Raw genomic sequence first — 18886 nt, 5'->3', positions numbered from 1 at the left:
TATTATGATTTAATGACACAAAGAGCGTTTAAATATTTTATATTTTAACAACTTATGTTTGCATAACTAATATTATAGTGGCTCGTGAGAGAGCGTGTGTGTCTGTATGTTACCTCTTTACGCCTAAACCTTTGAACGGATTTTTTGGATATGAAGCTACATAATACAGTTCCAGTAAAAGACAAAGATACTTTTATATCATTCTAAATGTACAGTTCCCGTACGATAAACAAATATCGGTGCATCAAAGTTGAAGGCAACAGTCGCTACAATTCATATTTTCTAACAACACAAGTAATATAATTTAGGGCATAATAAAAACAACAGGCGTGGATGAGAAATGTTAAGTAACGGTGATAGGGGTCTTCGCTTTTACGAGTCGGGATAAAAGGAAGCTGATTCATAATATTAGTCAGCGATAGCACGAAAAATGTCCCGCACATCTGTCACGTCACGTTCACGACTTATATTAATCTAATAACACGCGTTACGTTATTATGTTGAATTGATATTAAATGGCGCTTAATTCGATCAAAGTTAATTACGTCATGCGGTGACATAGCGCTTCGAACTATAGGCTGTTACATAATTATATTATTTGTGTGATAAATATGACTATCTCGTTTGATATTACAATATAATATTACTATACTCCACTCGGGCTAGCTTGTCGCTAGCGGTCGTTGACTCCCTGTCAAAAATTTGACATTTTCCATATAAAACCACAATAAACAATATCTGACACTTCATTGTCAATCGCGGTTTGTATGGAAAATGACAAGTTTTTGACAGGGAGTCAATGACCGCTAGCGACAAGTTAGCCCGAGTGGAGTATAATAATTAATTATTGTTTTTGGTAAGATCGATAGATGTGTTATATTGATTTTTGATTTATACGTCTTTATTAAAACTTTGTACCGTACGCTACTACTAATTACTAACATAATATTATTTGTTACAAATGTATTTCGATAAATATATAAACCCAACCGTGAGGTCGTAAGTTAGGGTAGAATTTCGTTAACCATGACCGACGTAAACAAAAAGCACTAACAAAAGTGGGTTATCCTTATTTTAGTCGGGCAATATTTGTCGGGCGAAATATTTGAGCGAGGCGAGGCGCGGCGCGGCGAGTCATCATCGGCTCGCGGCAGTCACGCGAGCGCTCTGGCCGCTACGGGCCGCTACGAGGGCGCTACGACGGTGCTACGAAGCTACGCCGCTACGAAAGCTACGAAATGTGGTGCTTCCTACTTTTCTCGCTGTTCGTAACAGTACATGGACGTGCGGTAAGTTTCTGGACTAGTTATTTGTTTTATAAATTTTTTAGGGAATAAATTAAATTAAATATTATTCGACAATTTTTTTAAAAGAAAGTTCTATACAAAAAGAAAGAAAGTTCGTATGTTTTTTTCTGAATGTATAAAAAATACATGATTCTTTTATACATACAGCGCTTATCTGTAAATATAATTTTATTGATAGATGTTTTAGTATCCTGCACATCAAAAGGATTTATTTTAGGATTTGAACATAAATTTTACGTCGTAAAATTAATCGTCGTAATCTTAAGTAAAAACTCACCAAATAACATGAAAAGTAGGAACAAATAAATGCAGTTTCAACTCCTAACTTTCTTTAAATTATAAAATAAAAATTTCAAGAACAATGAATACAATAGCCAGCAGTAAACTCGAGATCTTATCTTTATCTGTCAGCTTTTCTTTCACAAATCTACACCGTATTAATAAAAGTAGATACCTTTTTAGGGTTCCGTAACCGAAGGGCAAAAACGGGACTCTTTTACTAAGACTTCGTTGTCTGTCTGTCTGTCTGTCTCCAGGCTGTATCTCAAGAATCGCTATAGCTGGACTTATGAATAACAAATACTAAAAATAAAATAAAATAAATATTTAAGAGGGGCTCCCATACCACAAACGTCATTTTTGGCCTTTTTTACTCGGTAACAATAATGGCAACAGGTAGGTACTTTAAATTTTAACAAAGGCCTTAATTATATGCGTACTTTAATATTTAATAAAAATAATTAGATAAATAAAAAATCAAATCAAAAAAATCCCATACAAAAAATACAATTTTGGCCTATTTTTGCTCTATAACGGTACGGCAACCTTCGTGTGCGAGTCCAACTCGCATTTGGCTGATTATCAAAGATTAAAGATTAATGAGATGTTTTTATTGCATACTAAATATTTTATTCAAATTAATAATCTGATATATTTATGTTTCTTTTTTTATAAATATTATTTGTGTGTTCTACAGTTTATTTAAGTTTCGTTTCCTTTGTTTCATGTCATTAATAAAATAAAAAAACAAAAGTATCAACAAAAAGACGTACAATAATGAATTCCATGAGACATATTATTTGAATAATGAACAACATGGCTGACCAGCGGCGGACTCGCGGGTGCAGTTCGCTCACACGCGACCCCACGTGTTACATTCATAATGTTTATTAACTTTTTACACACATTTTTCAACCCCATCGTAAACAGAGTGGTGGCGTAATGTAATACATTGAATATGTGCGTGTGTGTATGTTCTGTGTATTTTATGTATGCTTGTTTGTGTTATCGTTGTAAATTTTATGATAAAGATGTGTGCCTGTGTATCTTCTGTGTATTATATTATGTATGTTTGTTTTTGTTGTATGAATTGTTGTATGAATAAATTGTAATATGTAGTTTTAGTAGCAATTTTCTATATTTTTTGGTAAAAGATGCCAGCCGGGCTAGTTCATAAACCGTCACTTAATTGTATACTCGATGTGCAAATAGAGCATTAATAGTATTATGCAATACAAATTTTGGATATTTTTATTTTGTTTTACTGGGTGACTTAATCGAGATGATCATTATGGCACCGCCCCACGCTGGGCTATATTGGATAAATAATTGTCCATGATGGGGTCCTGACTCCTGAGTGGTTGTCAATTAATAGGCTTGTTTCATTTTTTTTTATTTGACTTACCTATCCAACTTCGAAGGCTCATACCAAAAATACAAAAGTTATCAAGCTGAAATTTTGGAGATATTAATTTTTTTACCGTTTAAATATTCTTATTTTATTTCAACGCATCCCAATTATGATTAAGCAATAACCATGGTCCATGGGTCATCGTGAAATGAATAATAAATGTCGGGTGTTAATATTCTTCAATCAGTTTATTGGTAGCAGTGTAGCTTTTTAGCATACGAATTAAGAACGCAAAAAGGAAATTTACTATCGGTGAATTAGATAAAACCGGACAAAAGGTATCGGTTCGTTATTTCCGCACGTTTTATAATCTAACAATTAACTCTACAGAAAATTCTAAATATTCAACACGGGTATACGAGATTACTACATAAATATTGAGGACTATATATTTTTTAGAAGGCTTCTATCTGCCAAGAAAAATGTATTCTCTCGCTATCCGCCTGAACCTTCTTTATCTGCGCATTGAAAAATAGACCCCGAGATCTAAATCTTACTCGTAGTTGGGTATAAAAGTTTCAGAAAAGTATAAACCTAAATGCAATATTCAAAGGAAACAGCGTTGCAGTGCTCACTATAACATGGCGAGGGTCGGGTACAAAACTTCTTATCTCTTTTGGCCTTTGGGTCCGTATTTTATAGCCAATTTACTTTTATTGCTACTAAAGCATGAAAGGTAGTTAAAGAAAAAAGGAAGATATTATAGTTAATTTGAATCACGTTTTGTTTAATTAAAAAGACCATGAGCTCCTGGATTTACTTTAACGTTATAATATCATGATGTTTTTGTTGATAATGTGTTAATTTGTTTTTATAATCTGTAATATGTTATTGATAAGTACAATAATATATTTTACTAATATTACAATACTAAGTACTAGTGGTATCCTGTTTATACTAACAGGGCACTACTAGTGCATTGTATTGTAATAGTAATAAAATATGTTTAATTCACTGCGGTCGTTTGATATTTATGACAATTTATAAATATGAAACGACCACAACAAATTATACATTTAGGTCCATCGATAAGTTCAATTCATCTCCGGCGATCCCCGCATCGCTCTCGAGGCACAATCACGTTAAAATATCGGGTGGGCGGCGCCGGCGGGATTCCGCCCTCGCAGGTGAACGATTAACATCAAAGAGAAAGCGAAATCACACATTCATTAGCACGCCGAACACAACATCTCCCGTTAAAGTGATACTCCTGTTTAATGTTGCGAATTATCAAGCATTGTATATAAACGATATAACTTTTCGCATAGCCGTCTTCGCCGCGCGTACAAAAGCTATTTTAATGCTCCCGCGTAATAACCACTTTCAATCATCTTAAATTTGAACATTTCTGCGGAGATATTCGGAGCGTACGGCCGCGTTATTATCATGTCACGGAGTAATGATCCCCTCATCTATTCCCGGTATAATGCGAGAATCGCAGGAGTCAGAATCTCTTCATCCATATAAATTAACTCGTTAGGGCCCGTGCTTCGTCTGATTAAAATTGTTTTCGGAATTCCAACTTTCACAATTCAAACAGCTCGGGTTCGATGAAGTATTGAAAAACTCCCGCGAATAAATCATTCCTTTACAAAAACGAACGGAATATTGATGAAATTCTACGAAGAGTAAGGAGCTCTATAAAATTTATCAACCGAGAGGAGTCCTATTCCGAGTTAAAAAGTTATTTTATGAATGGAATATCATTAATGGGTAGGACGTGTTGCGATGAAACTTCTCGAAGCGATATCGCTTTGAACGGTATGTCATTATTGAAAGCTTATAAAGTGTGACAAGATTGTATTTAAACTGTTTTGTAATATTTTTATCCTTTAACAAGTTACGAGGTTAAACACTTTAAAGTTTCCCAACTTATTACATCCCTGATCCCTGTTTCGTGAGTAAACAAGCTTGCTTGTGCTTATACCCTGCAGACTGATACACAACACGAGGCGAGCTGCAGATGGCTTATAAGTACTTTATAGATTCAGCAAAAAGTTTTAAATTACTTTATTTTGCCATAGAAAATAAGTTTTCCGTGGGAAATACGGAAAATTTAATAAAAGGTTTCAGTTCTCAATTCTACAATATTTACAAGGAGAAAACTTTTATTAATTTCGATTTTAATTTTGTTCCACCTACAAACTTGCTTCGCTATTACTTTATATTTTATTCTACGATATTCGCGAAATTATATACCTGTTTTTGTATAATAAAATTGATATTAAAAAAAATCTCACGATAAATTTAAATAAAATAATCATCCAATCATCATTATACTTTTTAACATAACGATTGCGAACAAATTACCGTAATATCGATAGATGAAACAATAGTGCCTACAGAAAGATTGACTTTCCAAAAATAAGAGAGAGTAAAATAATTTCATAACACATTGTTGGCCATTACGCTGCCACAAAATGACTTTTGTGGAGCTCATAACGGGGGAGATTTACCTGTAATGTGCTCGGTTATAACACGCATTTAAAGCCTACTTAAGTTCGTAAACGGCGCCTCGGAGCCATTCGACAACACGTCATTTAATTTTATTTCATACCAATGTGATATGAAATTTTTATTTCGTTAAGAGGGCGACTAACCCAAAAAATCAAACATCGTCCTTCTGTTTTCACACTCACGTCCGTCTTTCATATGCCAGGTGAAAAAGAACGACGCGGATTCTTATCCAAATAAGTTTTTTCTCAATAACTCGATAAATATATAACATTTTAAAAATCCGCTAGGTCGATCTCTCAATGATAGAATTTATACAATGTGTTAAAATATTAACTTAGTTCAATGCACGGTTATGGCAATAAATGAAAAATTCGTGAAAATTAGGTGCACCTTTGTGATTTTTTTCTATAGAGAAAATTTTAAGATATTTTGAAATATAATGTAGTGTCTTATTTTAGAAAATGAAACAATTCGGGGCTTATTTTCAAGTATAAAAATGAATTATAAAATCGATACTTTAGGGTTAGTCGCCCCCTTAATGAAGTTAATAAACTCTGATCGCAGAAAAAGCGCAGAACAGAAAGTATTTTGAAGTAATGTCAGAGTTCCGACGTACCGAGCATAATATAGTTCATTTGTGCGAGCCGCGCATCATCCCGATTGCAATTCCGTCCTGATTTTCTAAGAATCAAGAAAATGCATGCACGACCTTCCGATGCGAAGAAAATATGAAATCTATTTTTGAACTTGAAGAAACTGCGAGATATATTGTATTATCCAATATCTTTTCTCTAAATTCGCAAACAGCACATATTTCTTTTCTGGTTTAAGCTTTTGCAGATACGTTTTACTTCGGCACAGAAAATACATTGAATTCTGGAATACTTTCGCAGTTTGACTTTCGATAAAATGGGCTATTCGGTTTCAATTCAAGTTTTAATCAGTCTCCGTTTTATTCTGCCATTTAAAAATTTACTTTGAATGTAAATTGTGCCTTTGTCGAATGATGATCAATACTAGGTGAGACTTTTACACGTTACGACTGGTCGTAACGTAGGTCTACGTTAATTGATAGGCATTGTTTGACTTCTAAATTACCCGTAGTTCTAAACATTACGTATTGATCTAGTCAGTATACACATTAATGTATATTTTGCATAACGAAATGTCAGCCTATTCTTTAATTTACTACTACTATTCCATCTTCACAATAGGTATACGACATTTTTTTGTATACAGTGTCGCGGGCTGTAATTAGTTTTTACTCTTTCCATATTGTGTTCTTAATTATGCGTGAAATTATTGTCCTTTTTACCTCACACTGTTGGGTGATGTGTGTGAGTGACGTCGGGACACACACTGCTAAATACAACTTAATATTCAATTATTTAATTACGCATTCTGATAATATATTGTTCCTATTATATCGAATTCATGAAAACAAAATTGTGAATACAATACCGTAATTGCAATTTGGTAATCAGCTAATTGTTATTTGTAACAATTAGCTGATTTGCGGATTGTCTTTATATAAATTTTTGTAACTTTCCATTTTCCTTAACTATAAATTATTCCGAATCAGGTGAAAAACTTGCAGATCACACTTAGACAATTTAATAATATACTAAGTACTTATATAAATATTTGTTGAGTTTAGTTTGAAAAGTTTTCTATATTGACATGATTAAAAAACACTCCTTTAAAAAATGAAAAATGTAAAATAATGATAAATGTCAAATCAGGGATATTTTAAGCAAAAATAATCAGCCTGTCACTAATTACGGACGAAATAATTTCTAAAGAAGCGCTTACACGGGCAATGCCCGGCGACATGAATGGAGCGATCTGGAGCAATTTATAGTGGAGCAATATTAGGCAATTTTAATAAATTGCGGCGATTATTTTGGCAATAATGCTTCAGATATTTCATATCACTCAATGTCGCCTAGTAACTAGTTGATGAAGTTGCGCCATATCGCTCAATTGTATTGCGCTGTATTGCGCAATATTGCTGTTTGTTGCCGAAAATTGCTTGATGTAGTCGTGACATCAAAGTCGACGAGAATTGACCGGAGTGGAGTAATTTTAGTTGCCCGTATAAGCGTACCTTTAGAGTATGTCTGACAATAAGCTTTTAGTAATTTTGTTTTCCATAGCTTTGTTTTATTCTTCACTCAAAAGCTACAATCCCCTGCTTTTTTCATGATATGAATTTCATATTTTTTGTATACATATTTCAAAGCTTTTATTTACATTTCCTGACTTTTACGATTATTCGCCAAGAGGAGTGAATTATGACCTACTTTCATCTCATATCACTCGTATATTTAGTTGTATATCTCTGCACGAGGGTTTGTTCTTTGAAAACTTTTTGTGCAAATATGGGTAGAATGTAGACAAAGTAAAATGAAATCCGGAGTTTATTTTTCATATATTACGGAGGTAGAAGTTAAATGAAATACAATGTGTTTGTGTAAACACCGTTATCCTTGAAACCATCAAAATATGAGCCCGTCAAAATGAGCAACTTTTTCTATGAGAACAATGCTGGGAACTCAAAAAAATCCGTCTTCATACAGATACAAATTGCCGATCCGGGCATCCGTATGGGTATGAAGACGACATTTTTTTTTGAGTTCCCAGCATTGTTCTCATAGAAAAAGTTGTTCATTTTGACGGTCTCATTTGATAGTTTCATGAATAACGGTGCTTACACAAATACACTGCATGTGTTATTAATATTTTAAATATGTTTATCAAAACAAAATCAATATGATAGAGAATAAATAAATCCAATATCTAAAACTTTATAAAAATAATAATTGCTTATGTTACATAGGTGAATCAATATTAATAAGTAATGTAATACACGATAATGTAGCGTATATGATATTATTAATACTAACTGGCAATATTATATTAACCAGAGATGGTATACATCTATATCGTATACATGATAATGATAATCAAATCAAATCATTTAATTCAGGCATCAGAGGCCCATATAACAAATACCTTAAATCTAACATACATATAATTATATAATAAATACCTTAAAACTAACATACATATTTTATATATACTTAAAAACTAACACTGTCACATTTTGCCGGCGACGTGACTCGCTTCGTTCCGGAGTCTCCCCCGGAACCTCCGATAGACTACATCCATCGGCCAGAACTCCGGCGCCTCGAAAGTCGACAGAAGATTCGTCGGTACTATCACCACAAAGGAGCTAAAGTTAACCTTGTGGCGAGACTGCAGACGCTCGACCCTCAGGCGCAGTGTCGTCTTCTTCTGGATGTAGTCCACGACGTCCTGGACCTCCATGGACCAGTGCAGGCGGGATATGTACAGGGGCGTCGCGGGGACCTCGCTCCGCAGACGCAGCTCAGGTACATATGGTGCGGTGCCGCGATGGTTGCGGGCGGCGGGCTTCTTCCTCCTCTCCACCAGTATGAAGCCCTCCTCATCGCACCTCCTGCCTTCGTCCTTGCCAAGCCGAGAAGACTCCACCTTGCGGCTCTTCGTAGCCTTGCGGCTCTCAGTCTCGCGACTCTTCGGAGCCTTGCGGCTCTCATTCGCCTGAGGACTCGGGGTCGGCGCAACCGGGAGGGGAGCGGGGGCTGGGGCGGCAGCGGCGGTGTTCGTTGACCCGTCCGATAATGCTGACGGGCTAAACGTGCTCGCTTGCGCGCCACGACGAGTAGTGACGAATGCGGCATCAGCATCAGGTGACCTACATATTGAATTACCACTTTTTAATTGCGATAATTCAATATGTAAGTCACTGATCGTAGACTCTGATGCCTGCAATCTACCTCGAACTCCGGCCAGCTCCTCCTTCAGGAACCTGATGTCCTTCAGTAGGCTGACGACGTCGACGTGGTCCAATGTGACGGGTGGCAGCTTGTGGAGCTCCTTTGCCACAAAAGCCGGCACCTCATCAGGATCCGTCTGCTTCAGCAGGGAGATGATGTCCTGCACGCTCCTTTCCGTTCCGTCTCTTCGTCGCGACGGCATATTCGCGCTCTGTCCGAGCGTCTCGTATAGCAGCTGCTTGCCCTTGCAAATCTCCTCGCTGGAGAAGGAGGACTTGCAGATCTGCATGATGCTGACCTCGTCCATAGTGTCGATGGCGTGCTGGATAAACGCCAGCAACTCGTTGGCCACGAGCGCCATGGTCACGTGCAGCGGCAATGTGCCGCGCGATTCGCAAAAATATTACTTTTGCTGCGTGTGTAACGCGGAGCACGACCGGTCGCTAACTCGACGCATTACACACTGAGATAGATAATATACATAGATAATATACATTTTATGATACGTGTTGTACTTGTAAGCACTACACTAACTTCGTTACTAATAAAATTACATACCGACGTAAAATGTTTTGTCCTTCTCTAATTGCCTTCTTCTGAAAAGTAGCTCGAAAGACAAATACAAAACGTAGCTTATTTATATAAATTTTTATATCTAATGTTAAAAAAATTGCGAAAACTCACTTTTTCATTAAAGCGGGGATAAGAGGAACTACAAGTACATATATTTATATTATGTACTGTAGTTAAATATAATTTTTTATTGTGCCTCGATGGTACATAGAAATGTACCATCGAGGAAATTGATTCCTAGGCAGTTGACGGACCTGCGTCATGTGGTCGGCTTATATGAACTCAATGTTAGCTGTGATCGGTTGGATGGGTTTGACTTAACGCGACCAAATTACTTAGGTCCGCCATCTACGTAGGCATCAACTTCTCTAATTGTACTAACATTATGTTTGTTGGTCCAGGTGAACATCAGCAACACATGGGTGCTGCCGGAGGAGGGGTTCCCGGTGTTCTACCGCTACTTCAGGGACCGCATCTCTTGGTACGAGGCCGACGCCGTCTGCCAGTTCCACCACGCTAACTTGGTCACTGGTGAGTTGCAAACAGCATCATAACAGAAAAAAATCCCCTTTTTAAGGTTCAATTATAAAAAAAGTGAAATAATATATCCTCCTCCTTTTCGGAAGTCGGTTAAAAGTAGCCTAAGTTATTCTTTACTACATCAGCTATGTGCTTAAAAAAGTTCCGTCAAAATCGCTCCAGCCATTTCAGAGATTAGCCGGAACAAACAGACAGACAGACATACAGACAAAAAATGTAAAAAATGTTGTTTTGGTGTCTGTACCCAATATAAATTTATATGCATTTAGTAAAAAAACGGTTCTTTCAATATTACTAACAAACACTCCAATTTTATTTATTTGTATAGATGTATAGATGTATTATAGATGTGCTCTGGATTAACATTGTACAATTTATCCTGAAAAGGCTCTTAAATCTAAAAAAAAACAACTTATATAAATACATGATATTGGACTTAAAAAAATAGTAAAATAATGTCTATTTAGGTTGTAAGTCATATTAGAATTGCTAATATCGCCTAAACGAAAATGTTGTGACAATAATTACATGAATCGAGAAAATAGGGCGTTCGCGCAATAAATTTTACCGGAAATGAAAATGTAATGATGCAATTATATCATTTGTGGAGCTTGAAATTATACAAGAAATTATGGTATCAGTGGCTGGAGGCCTGGAGCTCGCTCCCGGCGCGACGCATTCAGCTATTGTTTATAAAAACGAGGCCGAGTTGTTTGAGACCGGAACAAGCAGCTTCATACTGTTTAATGCTGGAAATGATGTTAATGAGACCCAAATAAAAATAATAAGCATCCACTGAGTAAAAAATCATTGGTGTCTTTGCAAGGTTTTATACAAGTTTGCTGTTTTAACATTGGTTCCAAATGTGTGCCCGGGAAGATAGCCACAGCGCAACGTTGTTATACTTTGTGTAGTTGTATGTTATATTTTATTATTTCGTAAATGCATAATATGACTGATGAAATTAGGACACAAATCACTAGGTTTCAGCAGGATAAATATACTGATGTTTTATATGACATATTTTGATTTATAGTTTGTGCAAGTTTGTATAGTTGGATGTAAAGATACAAGTAATCTTTAATCTATTGGTATTATGAGATATCTATTTACTTCATAGCATATTGAGACAAGCGAACGTCTCATCACAAATGTTCACTAGACTGAGAGAGACGTGACATACATTTTTTATACGAGTGCCTACATTCATCATTTGATTTTTCCCGGTAACTTAGATATTAGCTGGGGAGGAACGTCTATATTCTGAACATTCTGGGAATTGGTTATATCAATCCATATCTATCCAATTTATCATAGATGATTGAGATAATCTCATAAAATTAAATTCATACTTGTCATAGAAGTTTTACGCCTAAACACATTTTGGGAAAGGGCATAGAATACTTTTTAAATTTTTTTTCGGGCGATAAACAAATTTCTTTGCGAACGAATCCAATATTTCCATAATATAATCCAAATGGATAATTTTTGAGGTGATAAAATAGGTAACTTACATTTTACAAATCATATAATCTCCATGTAGTCAAGTGATAATGATCATACAGCATCAAAGTGAATGTAGTGTAGGAGCCGTTGCCCATCGCGCCGAGGCAGTATACCGTAATCGACTTCCTGTACCCGGACCTCCTTACATGTCCCTACTGCGGTTGTATCTCGCAAGACATTCAGAATTAATGCTGACCGCGATGAGATGATTAGATACATGCGACGAGAAACCGTATAGTTATATTCTTTAGTAAATAGTAAATATACCACTGCAGTCAACACTTACACATATTTATATGCGAAAAAAAAAATGTAAGGTTCTTTGAGAACCTACGGTAAACTAGTACCTACCTAAGGTATTCGTACGCAGCGATGACGATAATTCAATTATTATTTTAAACAAAAAATTAAAACCGACTTCCAAGGTAAAAATATTTTTTCCTATTTTTTATCTAATAGTGCCTTTTTCCGAATTCGACTAAAATCAACTATTTCTAAACACAATCTTCATCATTTTGAAGTCGGTACCAGATAAAGCTGAATCTTCAGTCTGCCAGAATATTTGAAACTTTTGGAACTGGCACCGACTTCAAAATGATGAAGATTGAGTACAGAAATAGTTGATTTTTAGCCGAATTCGGAAATAGGCACTATTAGATGGGAAAAATTATTTAATACTTTTTAGTTCATATAATATGGATGTTATTATTGTCTTTACCTTGGAAGTCGGTTTTAATTTTTTGTTAAAAATAATAATTTCACTCTTTTTAGTTACTTACCTAGTAAACCATCGCGTACTATACTTACGTAGAATAACACACCTGCATATTATTCTGCGTATCTTATTAGTTATTACAATTTGTTAACAGTCACACATACAAAATATAATATCATTTGCAGATAATTTTAAACAATACTTACATTTAAAAAAATCGAAGTGAACACATTTTTTTTAACGGGCAAAAGGCCCACCACACATTCCCACCACTGCAACTCCTGTGTCGCCAGGATCAACAGTGGCAACCAACCACGAAAACCCTTTGATATGATCTCAGGGATGCCCGAGGGACAAGCTAAATCTGTCTTGGGACCCGCAACGAAATTAATCAGAAGAAAAGTAGGAGGAGGAGTAGGAGATATCCAATTTCACTCCCCAAGCAAAGCGGGAGACAGCCAAATTGTAATGACAATTAATGTCCGAATAAGAGGGGGAAGCAGCACGGGTAAAAATATACTTAATACAATATGCCTACTTCATAAAAATGATATAATATATTTATAATGGCAAACTTGCGTTCGATTGTTTCCAATAGTATTTATGACAAAAACGTTTGAAAGCACGGAAATTGTTTGCGCTGCCTACGAGATCATCGTAGTATACGGCTCCGGAAACACATTGGATGCTGTTTAGCAAATCGGTTCTTTCCTCATGCCAGAGATCGCATTCCCACAGTATGTGATGAGCAGTTTGTTCTTGTGGGCTGCCTTCGGTCGAGCACTCGCAAAGAGGAGATGGAACTAGCTTGAATCCATGAAGTTTAGCTTTAAAATTGCCGTGACCAGTTAGGAATTGCGCAACGCAGTGATCTATTTCTATCCAATGCATAGCGAGTCGTTCACGAACCGAAGGAAAGAAATTGTACAGGACGACCTTTGATCGAGGTGTCCCACCGATCCTGCCACTCGGATATAACATTTTGTAGTGTAACGTCTAGTGGTTCAAATAATCTATTCACTTTATTGTGGAAGTGAACACGTGGTAAAAGAAACAAAAGTAAGATGGCAGACAGTTATTGTACTATGAACGCTAAACGCAATGCAAAAGGTTGAAATTAGGTCGTTTTCCAGAATAGTAGGTAAATATCTCGGCGATTTCGCGCCGTTTGTATGGAAGTGTGATTAGTGATCGAAGGTGACAGGCGATGTTACTTGTATTATCGAAGCAACTTACTTCTCAGAAGTAATATCAAATGTGTGCCTTACGCTCTGGAGTTAAGGTTGAATTTGTTATGTTCAATTTTTGTGACATTGGTGTCGTGGTAATGATGATGATGATGATGAATTTAATTTGCATAGTAGTATATGCTTTCAGTTCTTACAACAACGCCTAAACCCCCAAACTTGTATCTATAAGGGATCCGGAGTTCTCTTAGTACCTTCGGAACCATAGTATACCTCAGTGCAAAATCTTGCGTTTTGGTAGCATATGCTTAGGATGCTTCTTATAAAACCAAAATCACCATATGTTTCCATGTAAATTTCGAGGAGTTCCCTCGATTACTCATGGTTCTCATCATCAGGTCACAACTTCTGTGAAAATGGGACCAAATTGGAGTGAAACCTCATACAACAAAACAAAAATTTCGGAAATCGGTTCACAAACGGCGGAGTAGTCGTTGAACATACACAAAAAAAAAAAAAAATATATATATATATATATATATATATATATATATATATATATATATATATATATATATATATATATCCTCCTATACTCCTCCTTTTTGGAAGTCGGTTTTAAAGGTTTTGGTAACTCACAAAATCCCAGGCATTGAAAAAATTCAATTATTAAAATGGAACAAAAGAAAAATATAATACAATTTTTAACGGCTGTATTCCGATTGGTTGAGCACAGTCTCCGAGCTTCAAAATTATAATATTGAAATAAGTAATCATTTATCTAATTTTTAACTGTTCGTTAGGACTTAGGCATTATAAATTTCGGTAACGAGGGAAATAAATTTATCACTTAATTTCTTGATATTAATAGGTAATTTGTGAAGCAAACTGCCGCTAATAGTACAGGTTCCCTAGAACAATCTTTTTTTATTACTATAAAGCAAATTTTTCGTGAGTAGTGAGTAGCTTTATTTTGATAAGACGAAATATTAAATCTTTTTTATCTCTGTTAGCTACTACTTTCGAGAATTTTCGCAAAGGAAATTGTTGTTCGTCTTATCAAATTGAAGCTACTCACGAAGGTTGATAGTACTATAATTAAGTAAATAAAATAAATTAATTAAAAATCAAAAAACTAAAAAGAACGAAAAAAGACCTAATTCTGCCGGAGGCATCGAATCCATGTTTTAATTGATACGACTCTTGCTTATGAGTTTCATGCCAGGATAAATAGAAGGTTACATAGAAAAATGTATAACAAGAAAGTGGATTATAAAATGCAGTCGGAGTCTTCCTCCCGCACGCGCACCCGCCGGTGATGCCAATATATCGTAATATTTCAATTTTGCCATAATTTCAAAACCAAATGTCCAATTTTATTCATTCAAAGACCAAATATTATCTACATAAACTGTACTTAGCGATGGAATAATTTAGTTTGGTAAGAAATAATAAGAATGAGTAAAATAAACGCGTTTAAATGCAGTCCAAAAAAATTCAAGATTTTTAAATAAAAAAATGGTCATTGTGCCTCACTCGACATAGATACGTATTTTTAAATAAAAAAATGGTCATTGTGCCTCACTCGACATAGATACGTATAGTGTGTCGCGGACTTTTTTGTAGATATTTATAAGTTCTACAAATACTTAGAACATTTTGTGGTTCTGTCTTTTATAGTTTAGGCAGCGTACGTAAAATAAGCAACTTTTCTGGTTGATTTTTTACACCTTGCGTCCGAAGAACCCAAATATTTTATGGAACCCTATTTTTTCCAAAATAAAATTCAGCCTATGTTCAGCAAAAGTAATGTAGAATTCCAATGGTAAAAGAATTTTTCAAATCGATCCAGTAGTTTCGGAGCCAAGCAAACAAAAAATCAAATCTTTCCTCTATATAATATTAGTGTAGATTTATCGTTCCATTTAATATTAAAACTGCAAGTTATATACATATTTAGAATCAGTGTTTAAAATCCTTTATTTTGATACCCCACTCGATATGCTTGGTAGAATTTTTATTTTTTTTACCTCACAATATGGCGTCAAACATCTGTTATTTTGTTTTTTTTAATGTCACCTATCTAAGAACACTTGGGTCGTTAAGACAAATCTAACGATACCTCAATTGTGAAAATCCGTTCAGCGGTACTGGAGATGCAAGGTAATAAAGAATATGACAAACATACAAGATACGCGCCAAACACATAACCCTCCTGGCAGTCGGGTAATAATTAAATTAAGAAATTTAAAAAAACCCCCGCCAAAACAACTTTAAAAAGTAATGAAATAATATTTATTGCCTTTAAGTTCAAATAATTCCTAACTTGTGTAAAGTAATATTTTAGTCCATATTTGTTGTCACGGTGTGTCGGGGGACCGCCAAGTAAACTACAACCTACAACCGCCAAGTCGCTGGTTACCTATCTCGATTCAGATCGCTGTGAATTGATCCTTAAACTTCTTATGTGAAATCAAACATATACATTAGCGGTCCCCCGACACACCTTGACAACAATTATGAACTAAAATATTACTTTACACAAGTTAGGAATTATTTGAACTTAAAGGCAATAAATATTATTTCATTACTTTTTAAAGTTGTTTTGGCGGGGGTTTTTTTTAATTCTTAATTTAATTTTATTTCATACTTTTTAAACTTGTGTTGGTTATAACTTATAGTGCAGAATAATTCCTATCAACAGAATCATATTCTCATGATTACCAGCTCTCAATGTCCTTTTCGATGAGGCCGTTAATATGAGCCCAAACATGAAACCTCCACTTTGGGTTCATACGAAGCTCGGTTCCTATAGAATCCAGGTGATGCTGCAGCAGCAGCATGTAAATATTTACTGTTTATACTTTATCTACTTCTTACTGGTTGTCGCAATTAAAATGAGCCCAAACACGAAATTATTGATTACCAGGTGATGCTGCAGCACCAGGTCAACTTTCCATTATTATGTGTATACGTATATTGTATATTCACAAATGTCACGAACTAGAATGAAATATAAAACCCATTAAAACGACTACAAGTTGCTAACGGCCTTACATGAACCAGAATAACCCTGATTGTCCAGCAGTGAGCAGGCTGATGATGATGAATTATAGCTAAAAACACTCTCGATCATGTCAGCTTTCAAACAAAAAAAACTAGATCAAAATCGGTCCACCCGTTTGGATGCTACGATGCCACGGACAGATACACACACAGACAAACAGACAGACAGACAGACAGACAGACTCGTCAAACTTATAACACCCCTCTTTTTTGTCGGGGGTTAAAAATAAAAATGGCTAGTGACAACGACAAAGTTAGCTAGATATGGCGTTAGAATAACATTTCATACAAAACGTTTGGTTTATGGCTGCGGGCGAATGCTGTACGATGGCTGTACGAGGCGAGGGTGTAGGAATGTAGACACAATGTGTCGGTTACGGCTGTACGTGGTCATTTTGTGAAGCGGAGCGGTACCCCGTTTAGCTATTGTTCGCTGTGTGAAGCCGCCGTAATGGCTGCCTTTCTGTGCGACTGACTTCATTCGTTATTATCTTGTATGTGCCCTTTCAATAAAATCTGTTAGCCTGTACGTGGAAATTCTTATAATTGCCTGAAAAATTGTAAGCGGTTGTGAATCGGTATTTCATAAAGTTTGTTCAAATCTGATAAATTATTTAGTCGATTTATTTGGTCAGGCTACGTCTAGGGTAGCTTGGCCGTTAAATTCCAACTAATACATTGACGTATTATGACCAAATAACGAAGGTATCTAGATACATTTAATGCTAACGCTTTTTAACCGACTTCCAAAAAGAAGGAGATTAAATATGTTCGACTGTGGATATTTTTAATTTTTTTTGTATGTTCATGTGTGAGAAGTATCTGCAATGTCTGATATAGGTACTCTTACTTAGTTAAGCCCTACAGTTGAAAACTCTACGGTATACCCCTCGAGACGTAGAGTGGGATGTTAAAGTATAATTTTGCAACTTTATAATTTATATCGTTTCATGAAATGTATATTTATTCCTCTATGTCTACCTCTACATTTTAATTTTCTATTTTAGTAGGAAAAAATAATGAACAAAATATTTTACAGCATACACATTAAAGAATATACTTATTCTATCAAAGTTAGACGAGTAGATCGCAAAAAAGGGACTAACAAATTGTTATACCTTTATTTTGTACACTTGTACTGAATTCTATACCAATGTCTATAAACAGTGGCACTTCAGTGGCAGAATAGCATCATTGAGCTCCTCTAACATCGCGACATGGAATTATCCCGCCATTGCGTACGCCCGTCACGTCGCAAAGTCACTTTCGCAGCGAGAGTTGCGTTATCTTCGTATTCCACGGGATTCTCTTATACGTGCTCCGAGCTCCCGCTCTACTTTCTGAAAATCATAATGTTACGTCGCATAACGCATTATCAGACTTTTATGTGAGGTGTATTGTCAATTATAAATATTATGTAGATTGTGATATCGTTAGGACTACATTGATATTATAGAGACGTTTTATACATGTACAACATGTATTGATGGTGTGGTCGGGTCACCATCAATACATCGATACATGTACTACGTCGAGACGTAGTAGCCTCGGTTATGATATTTTAGGAAACATAGGAGTTTGTAATAGTTTTCTATCCTGACCATAGAGTTAATATTACCTATCCGATAGGTAATATTAACTTTATGATCCTGACCTAATTCAAGCGAGGCCCAAATTCTACTAGATATATATTTTGATTCTATTGTAAGTAGTATTTAAGTATCTTATGTTGTAATTTTATATTTTGTTTCATATGGGTGACAAAACCCCTTTAATAAATAGATAAAAAAAAGAGACGTTTTATCACAATTAATTAATATTTTACACCTTGCGAACATGCGTTATATAATGATAACGCAATATGAGAGCTTTTAACGAACGAATACCGAATTTAAATATTAAGGAAAATTTCTTTAATATTTAAATTCGGTATTCGTTCGTTAATCGTATTTTATATTAATATGTCGTGTCGTGCTATTGTATCTACAAGTAGACAGACACTCAGTTTCTTATGTAGATAGACA

At 35.4% G+C, this 18886-nt stretch overlaps 1 protein-coding gene across 1 annotated transcript in view; it reads left to right on the top strand.

The window, feature by feature from the left end:
- The first annotated feature begins 1164 nt into the window (after window positions 1-1164).
- Window positions 1165-18886, top strand: part of LOC121729103 (homeobox protein 9) — a 44647-nt gene continuing 26925 nt past the window's right edge. Inside the window, exons 1-2 of the mRNA XM_042117493.1 lie at window positions 1165-1289; window positions 10250-10379. Of these exons, the coding sequence (XP_041973427.1) occupies window positions 1239-1289; window positions 10250-10379 (181 nt within the window). The 5' untranslated portion in view covers window positions 1165-1238. The remainder of the gene's footprint in view (window positions 1290-10249; window positions 10380-18886) is intronic.

This window comes from Aricia agestis, chromosome 1, assembly GCF_905147365.1.
Source record: "Aricia agestis chromosome 1, ilAriAges1.1, whole genome shotgun sequence".
Lineage (NCBI taxonomy): Eukaryota > Metazoa > Arthropoda > Insecta > Lepidoptera > Lycaenidae > Aricia > Aricia agestis.
The sequence above is the reverse complement of the archived record's forward strand: the minus strand, read 5'-3'. Positions and strand labels throughout refer to the sequence as shown.